General features: G+C 39.4%; 1 protein-coding gene across 1 annotated transcript; it reads left to right on the forward strand.

Moving 5' to 3' along the window:
* Window positions 1–3,560: 3,560 nt before the first annotated feature.
* Window positions 3,561–7,933, forward strand: LOC141754912 (CMP-N-acetylneuraminate-beta-galactosamide-alpha-2,3-sialyltransferase 1-like). The gene is made up of 6 exons (XM_074614345.1): window positions 3,561–3,632; window positions 5,452–5,648; window positions 5,781–5,948; window positions 6,026–6,071; window positions 6,437–6,556; window positions 7,683–7,933. Exons 1-6 carry the CDS (start codon window positions 3,561–3,563, stop codon window positions 7,848–7,850), a joined length of 771 nt encoding a protein of 256 aa, XP_074470446.1. The 3' UTR covers window positions 7,851–7,933.
* Window positions 7,934–9,057: the final 1,124 nt, after the last annotated feature.

Raw genomic sequence — 9,057 nt, forward strand, 5'->3', positions numbered from 1 at the left:
ACTCATAAAACATATCCAATCATATTCCATAATATTTGACTTACACTTACTTAAAAGGCTTTAACTTTAACTTTATTAGATTTATCCACATGAAATTTGACCTCTGCATTTGACCCGTCGTAAGCATTTTTAGGAGCAGTGGACTCTGGGTTCAGCGTCTCGCTCAAGGACACTTCCTTGGGATCAAACCGCCAACGCTGTGGTTAAAGAATGACCCGCTCTACCCACTGAGCTACTGCTCAACACACAAAACATTGTAAAATTAAAATCTTTAAAATGAATTTCCACTTTAACCAAACGACCACTTACAGTAATTTATAATCACATTAATTGTAATGCATTATAAATAGTTTATAATGTATTACAACTATGGGAATTATATAATCCTTGTTTTTATTTTCTAAAACAATATTTCAAAAGGCTCGGGAGAAAACAATTTGCAAAAATATGCTGATTATACAGAACCAACAAACCATAAACAGAATGTACGAGCTTTTTATGTTGATGTTTTTTTCACCCTCTCTTGCTGCTGATGCCATAATCTCAACCCTTCCTACGGGTAGTTCCACCTACTTATCAGTTTGTATCACACATGCTTTTCAGTCTTCTTCTGACCTCAGCAGAACAGCCTGTTTCTGTGGGGAGGTAACTGGATATATCTAAATGTATTGGATATCTGGAAAGGTAAGAGAAGAAACAAAGACATTTGAACACATTTCAACTGTTTAGAGTGATTAACCTGACATAGATTTAAGACACAATGTAGTGTTGAATTAAATGCTCATACCCAAAATGGTAAAGTCAGTCTGACCGTCTGCTCTCTGGTATAACGCTATGGTAAAAAATATAAATATACCGTAATTTCCGGACTATAGAGCGCACCTGATTATAAGCCTCACCCAGTACATTTTTAAAGGAAAAAACATTTTGTACATACATAAGCCGCACCTGTCTATAAGCCGCAGGTGCCCACATTGTAACATGAGATATTTACAAAGAAAGACGGTACACAGAAAGAGTTTTCAAAGTTTTAATAACATACCTTAACTTTTCTTTCCAAACAGTGCCTGTAACGCGGCAGTAACACAGCAGCAACACAGCAGCAACACGGCAGTAACACAGCACTAACAGGGCTGGTTAAAAAAACATAAAAGTCACTTAGCCGTCTTCATCTTCCTCCTGTGCACTGAAACCATGGAAGTCTTCCTCCTCAGTGTCGGATTTGAATAGCCTCAGATATACTTCGCCACACACTTTCTCAGTTTCTCTTTCGTTGTCGCTTTCAGTGTCACTCTCATCCTGAGGCAAATTCACTCCTGAGCTTGTGCTGTCCTCTCCGTCACGCAGCAGACCGGCTTTTCGAAACCCGTTGGTGATGGTGGATTTTTTCACACTGCTCCACGCTGACAGGATCCACTGGCAGACTTGTGCAAAAGTTGCTCTTCGCATGCGGCCAGTTTTGGTAAACGATTTCTCGCCGCTGGTCATCCAAGCCTCCCATTCAACTCGGAGTGCCACTTTAAATGCACGATTCACACTAATGTCAAGTGGCTGCAAATACTTTGTTGTGCCCCCAGGAATCACAGCTGGAATGGAGTTTGTCCTCTTGATGGCTGCTTTCACAGAATCTGTAATATGGGCCCTCATGCTGTCCAAAACGAGTAATGCTTTTTTTCTATGAAAAAATCCTCCCGGTCGCTTGCCGTAACACTTGGTCAACCATTCCTTCATTAGGCTTTCTACCATCCACCCTTTCGTGTTAACTTTCACGACAATGTCTTTCGGGAGGTTTTCTTTTGGCATAGTAATCCGCTTAAAAATTACCATTGGTGGAAGCTTTAGTCCGGATGCAGTGCAGCCCAAAACACAGGTGAAATGCGTCCTCTCATGGCCGGTTGTTTTCAGTGTGACAGATGCTTCACCTTTCTTGTTAACGGTCCTAGTGAGGGGCAGGTCAAACGTCAGAGGTACTTCATCCATATTTATGATGTCGTCTGGTCCGATGGAATTCTCTGCTATCTTTGTTTGAATGAATTTGTGAAAATTTGCGACTTGTTCCTCGTAGTCGGGAGGGAGTTTCTGACACAGAGTTGTCCGTGTCCTGATGGACAGACCTTTTCGTTTCATAAATCTGAGACACCACGACGGTCCTCCTTTGAAATCCTGAATTTTCTTTTCGGTGGCGATTGTTTTGGCTTTCAGTCGGATCTGCACAGTGGAAACACCTCGGCCATCTGCTCGCTGTGTGTTCACCCAGTCTTCAAGAATGTTTTCCAGTTCGGGCCACCTGCTTTTATTACCTCTGAAAGCTTTTGTCGTCTTTTTACATTGCTCCAGTTCTTCCCGCTGCCGTTTCCAACGTCTCACCATTGATTCATTGATGCCAAGTTTACGTGCAGCAGCTCTGTTTCCTTCTTTATCAGCCAGCTCGATTGCTTTTAACTTAAAAGCTGCGTCATATGCATTTCTTCTAGCATTTTCCATGATGAGGGTCTGTTCATGCTAATTTTATTCATGCACAAAGCACAAAGTTACATTAATAGTCCAAACTAGCGTCTTCCTCGACACATATATTCCAGCTGTCTCACTCTTACCTTTTCTGCTCGAGCGCCCCTGGCGGCCGTTAGAAAAATGTATAAATTGGCCGCATCATTGCATAAGCCGCAGGGTTGAAAGCGTGTGACAAAAGTCGCGGCTTATAGTCCGGAAATTACGGTACAATAATATGAAACTACCAGATTTGATGGGGGAACATTCGAAAATAGTTTTTTTTTAAATTCACATACATGTCAAAGAACAAATTGTTTGAGCCACAAAAAAAATTATGAGCAACTTTTACCTATTTTATTTTTTTTAAAGATTTATTGCATTTCATTTTATTCATTCACCTTTACATTAAATGATCTAAATCTGTTAGTTTAAATCATTCTTCCTCATACACATTGTCTGTCTTCTGTTAGAACTTGTTTGTAAACTTGATAACATATTACACATAACATCTGAGGCATGAATATGTTCCACATAACATTAAACACACAGTTAAACACTCAGACTTCGGACTTCCATAAAATATTGTGTTATTTTACAAGACATCACTTCCTGTATCATCACACATACATAAAAATATGTTATCTAGGCAGCTGTGTAAATGACGGATAGTCAGGAGACAGAGATCAAAAAACATCCATAAGATGTCGACTGAATTTATTTTATAAGGCCACCAGACTCAAGTTTTAGTTCCAATATTAAAATGGTAATAAACTGTCATTTGTTTTGATGTAAGCTTGTTTATGACAGGTTTACACATTCACCTGTATATTTCACCACATATTGTATCCACAGATTGGATCTGATCCTCAAGTCAAGACCGCCACGCTGCCGAGATGTGTTCCAGAAAAACCTGGGTCGTCATGTCCCTGCTGTGTCTCACTGCCATCGGGGTGTTTTATAGATCTTCATGGATTTTATCAGTGTACCGTGATTTCTTCCCCCCTTACAACTCAAGTCTTTGTGCATGTGACAAATGTTTAATGGAATATGATCCGTGGTTTAGTGAGCTGATGGGTGCATCTCCTGAGCCCTTTTTGTCACCGAGAAACATTATCTCAGAGGAGACCTTTAACTGGTGGAAGGTAAATCAGTAAACTTTTAAATCTTTAAAGGGCCAGTGTGTAGGATTTCGGGGATCTATTGGCATAAATGGAATATAATAATAATAAGTATGTTTTCTTTAGTGTATAATCACCTGATAATGAGAATCCTTGTGTATTCGTTGCCTTAGAATGAGCCGTTTATATCTCCATATGAAGCAAGTCCTCTTCACGGAGCCGGACGTCATGTTTCTACAGTATCCCTGAACGAACAAACCAAACGCTGGCTCTAGAGAGGGCCATTCACAAGTTCGCATCAGCCACCGTAGTTCTCCTATATGCTTGGCACATGGGAGAAGTCTCAGCTGGTTGCAATTTGCAACCTCACCACTATATGCCTCCGAAATCAACACACTGCACCTTTAAAGATTGTGTTATGGTAGTTACGATAGCTTTTATTTCTGTTTTTTCCTTTAGTAAAAAAGTTGTATTTATTTGAAATATTTAAAATAGTGAAAATCTGATGTTAAAATAAGTAATGCAGAAATCTTAGTGCAAGCATCAAATGCAGTTCAAGGATTTATAATGCCGACCGTATTGGGTTGTTTTAACATTATGAAGAAATGTTTTTTTTTTTTTTAATTAAAGGGACTATTTGTAACTTTCAGAATTGCTTGTTAACAGCGACACCTGTGGCCGTTAAGTCAACGAAAGTCAGCGTCCTGTTGCTCGCGCTTGCTCGCTCTAAATAGACATGAACGAGCATCGCTCAAAACAGTGAGGCGACACACGTCAGCTAAAACCACAATATCACTCTATATTTCAGCTGCTTGGCAGTAATGTTAGCTGACCAGACGAAGGTCTCTCCATGAATCAATGCTGATCCTAGTGTTGGCTTTTCCTGCTTAAGCCTCCGGGGCTGAAGCAGGAAAAGCGGGTCGGTGCCGGGGCTGAAGCAGGAAGTTAACGTTATCGTCTCCCGACTGCGCCCGCAGGGAGACACCGGTACCCGGTCTGAAACGTTAACGTTTCTCGCTGTGGAGCCCCGTCACTTCACAAGACACGGGAAACCTCTGTTGGTCTGGAGGAGCTGCAGCAGTTATTTCTGCACAAACGTCCACTGTGCATTCACTAGATATTCTCAGAGCTAAACTAACTCTTCTGCAGTGTGTAGTGAGCGCGCGTTCACGTCTAGAGGTGGAGCGAGACAGCGAGAACGCGCGCGTTGTGTGAGTGAAGGCAAGCATGCAGGCAGAGGAGTGGTCTGAACAGCGTAGCCACTCGCGCATGGGATCCCGACCCAATACATTTATACATGCAAAAAGTAACAAACAGTCCCTTCAACATATCTGGGAAGCCCCAAAAAGTGTTGCTACTGAATGTATTAGTAAAATGTCAGTCAACATATTTAATTTGTTTTCCGCTAAATATCCAATCTTGCAAGCCGTGCAAAGGCAATATAATGCTCCCAATCTTGCATTTAGCACCTTTAATGTTGGGAAAGATCATGGTCTTCTTGGTTTATTGCAGAAGAGGTCCGGAGTGACTTGAGACACAAAGTGTTTTGTTTTATTAACATTTCAACCGAAACCATGATCTTTCCCTGCAGTGCCTAACCACAGACAGGATGTGACCTTATTCTCTGGAGTCAAAGTCCTGCGCTCTGTACATCCACCGTCTGCCCAGACCATACCCCTGAAAATCTGGTGCTCTTCATTCATTAAAAAAATATATATATTTCAAGGCATTGATTACATTTCTCACCATCGTGTAATTGGCAAAACAATGTATTATGATAGAACCGTAACTTCTGCGAGACAGGGTTTGTTGTGGATAATCTGTTTTTTTTTATGTGTGTCAGCGCATACAGTCTGAAAGAAGCAGCTTCAGTTTCTACAATACAACAGTGGAGAAGGTGTTCCAGATGTTCCCACACAGTCTTAATCTGATGGAGTCCAGCCCCGACCGCTGCAGGACTTGTGCTGTGGTTGGGAACTCTGGGAATATGAATAGATCACGCTATGGACCTCTCATAGATTTCCACGATGTCATCATAAGGTACAGTGAATCATAAAGCTCCAGTCTTCAGTGATCGACATTTATATTCTGTATTTCCTTGTGATCTTCTTTCACCATATAATAGTTCTTTAACTACATGATGTACTAATGTTTATCCTCTGCACCATTTAGGATCAACCATGGCTGTATCAAAGGCTATGAAAAAGATGTTGGGACCAGAACAACACATCGTGTGATGTATCCAACTAGTGCTACTAATTTGGACAACACCACCCATCTTTTGTTGTTTCCATTCAAGACAAATGACTTACAGTGGCTCCTCAAGTCCTTCGCTCCAAGGTAGGTGTGTTATATAATATATTTCACAACAACGACTGGCTCACTGTACATTATCCCTTACATGTTTCCACCAACAGACAAAAAACAATTGCGGACTCAGGGTTGAAAGCCAACAAGGATTTGGTGAGTATTATCAGCCCGATCTCACCAAATGGTTTATGAATGACACAGTAATTTGTACGTCATTTTGCGTGCAATAAAAACGCCTTTGTTGCTTTTGTCGTATCATTTGTACGCCAACAAACCCCAGACTTTTAACCAGGAGACCAATGTTCGAGACCGTTGTTGACGACTGTTTTGTTTTGTTGGTGACGACGTGGCGTGTAAATGACACATGAAAAGCCTAAAAATGCGTTATCATGACATGCTGAATGTCCTTAAAATGTCATGCTATTTTTACGTCTGACATCATGTTGCTATTATACAGTTCATTGGGATGGAATGGTTCATAAATGTCAGTTTAAAGTTTTAATTTTACTCCTGAACAGGTGATGATCCTCAGTCGAGCTTTCATGAAATACGTTCATTATGTTTGGCTCAAAAGGAAGGGCATGTATCCATCTACTGGCTTTATGACTTTGATTCTCAGCATGCACATGTGTGATGAGGTACGTTCATCAATTTTCAAAAATTCAATATTACAATATCAGTACATCATTTTTAATTAGCTGTAAGTCAATCAAAATGATACTGCTGCTCAAAATTGGTGCTCATGTTCCTACTTCAACAAATGGTCAAACTGGATTCAAAAGGTTAAATATAGCTAATAATTCTGCGTAACCTATAACCTTATTTCCTAAGTTTGTAAGGACTCCTTTTTGAGGTCATTACAAAATGCAAATTTATGATAAATATATTAGTGTGACCTGAGTGGCGAGCCTTCAACAAGGACAAATCTATTGTAAATATGTGGCAACATCCGGGTCTAATGCCAAAGTGCCTTAAACCTGCATTATTTCTAATAGCCAGTAGGGGGTGACTCCTCTGGTTGCAAAAAGAAGTCTGGTTGTATAGAAGTCTATGAGAAAATGAGCCTACTTCTTACTTGATTTATTACCTCAGTAAACATTGTAAACATGAGTTTATGGTCTCAATTGCTAGTTTCAAGTTGTTTTCAATACAACATGATGTTGATTTAGTAAATGATGGTCCCATTTAGACTCAAATAGACCATAAAGCAGGGGATGCTTTAGGGCGTGGCTACCTTGTGATTGGCAGGTCGCTACCACGGCGTTGTCCGATCTGGGAGTTGTCCGTGTGTTCGTCTTAGAACTTTAACCCTTTCACAGTGTGTTTTCATTTCATGAAAGTTAATTATAAACTTTTTGGTCGCCTGAAAATGTCTCAGTCAGCGTTCAGTTATAGCTCTACTCTCTCTTGCCTTCACTTCTGGTTGAAACTGACATGGCGAAGGCCAACATGCTGAACTCGAGGCTTCAAAACCGCAGACCACAAACCAATGGGTAAAGGACATGAACTCCTTTTATCCAGTCTGTGGTTGTAGATGAAACATTTGCATATTAACGTGCTGATACATTTTCTACTTGTATGGTCTTCATTGTAATGTGTTCAGAAAATCTACCTCCTGATATGCAAATTATTACATGATGACAACAACATTTTCAAATGACAGATTGGTAACACGCTGCCACAAAGCAACTTGATGAAATCTATGGTAACAATTTTCTTCCAGGTTAAATCTATATAAAATTCAGTGTATTTTTGTTTTCCCAGGTCAGCGTGTTTGGGTTCGGTGCAGACAGATATGGAAACTGGAACCATTACTATGAAATACTCAAAAACAAACAACTGAAAACTGGAAATCATGGTGGAAATCAGGAGTATGCAATCATTGAGAAACTATATCAGCAACAGAAAATTACCTTTTTCAAAGGATGGTGATATTTGTTTTTCTCTTTCTGTTTGCCTCTCTGTCTTTGTCAATTGCGTTAATGAGCAGCACCCACCGCTTTATTGATACATCATGGTCATTAAAGGAGAAATGGATAGTTTATTGAGAAAAAAAATAAATAGAGTTGTTTCTGCTCATTGTCATGCATGTGTCTTGTCAATGTGTTGAGGTTTAGGGGAGTTATTTCTGGAAACTTCATTTGCATAGAAGTCTTGTCTTTTGTCCTTCAGTATTCCACTGAAGGTGCTTTACATTTTGTTTGCATAGAAGTCCTGTATTTTGTCCTTCAGTATTCCACTGAAAGTGCTTTCCATTTTGTTGAGAAAACAGTTTTAATCTGGTGCAATATTTACATGCCGTCTATTATAAAAAAAATTCTAAAATAATTATTTGCCTGGCACAATTCACCTAGTAACTAAAAATAAAAAATACAGTAAATACAAATCTAAAAGTTATTTTAGTTTTATGATTATTGATTGATTTCTATTTGATCTGTAATTGATTCTTTAGGTGGTAGATGTAGATGGATGTGTGTGTGTGTGGGTGTCATAAGATGCAATATGGATAAACTTAAGACACATGAAAACGAACAAATGGCTGCCTGTTGGGAGAAGGGAGAGAACTGCAGCAGCAGCAGCACGGCAGACGGAGACACCACGTATCTGGAAAACACGGGAAATAGACAGATTGATAGGAAAGGGAGTCATCACAGTCACTCAGGTTAGTGCTGACAGCGACTGTTCAGCAAAAATGCATCTTCAGTACAAAACAGTCATTGTCAGTTTTTTACGTAAGTGATGAAAATTTAGTTTCTGGTCAATTAAGAGGGCTATTAGTACCATATTTATACCCAGATGTGTTTAAAGTCTCTTTATTAAACATAAATTAAAACTGTTAAATTGATTTAACTGAATTTGTTTTCTGGAGTATTTTAGGTAACTTGTGGTTATAAGTTAAATCATGATGTATTGTTATGTTCTGATTGTGCTTATAGTGTAAACTGTTGTGAAGTCAGCTGGATGGAACTTTTTTAGATTCAAAGATAATAATAACAATAATTGTCTAGAGAATGTCTTTTACTTTGTGAGTTAATGTAAAATAACAAATTTGTAAAACAACCTGAAACATCTCGGAAAATGTGAAGTAAAAAAAGTTATCACGACCACAACAGTGGGCAACCTCCGGGTCTGAAAAGTG

Source organism: Sebastes fasciatus, chromosome 17, assembly GCF_043250625.1.
Source record: "Sebastes fasciatus isolate fSebFas1 chromosome 17, fSebFas1.pri, whole genome shotgun sequence".
In the NCBI taxonomy this organism is placed as follows: domain Eukaryota; kingdom Metazoa; phylum Chordata; class Actinopteri; order Perciformes; family Sebastidae; genus Sebastes; species Sebastes fasciatus.

Excerpts from the sequence above, each read along its gene's own strand:
- LOC141754912 (XM_074614345.1), top strand. The coding sequence starts at position 3,561 with ATGGGTGCATCTCCTGAGCCCTTTTTGTCACCGAGAAACATTATCTCA. Across the intron at positions 3,633-5,451 it reads AGACCTTTAACTGGTGGAAG|CGCATACAGTCTGAAAGAAG; the intron begins GTAAATCAGTAA and ends TATGTGTGTCAG. Across the intron at positions 5,649-5,780 it reads TTCCACGATGTCATCATAAG|GATCAACCATGGCTGTATCA; the intron begins GTACAGTGAATC and ends TGCACCATTTAG.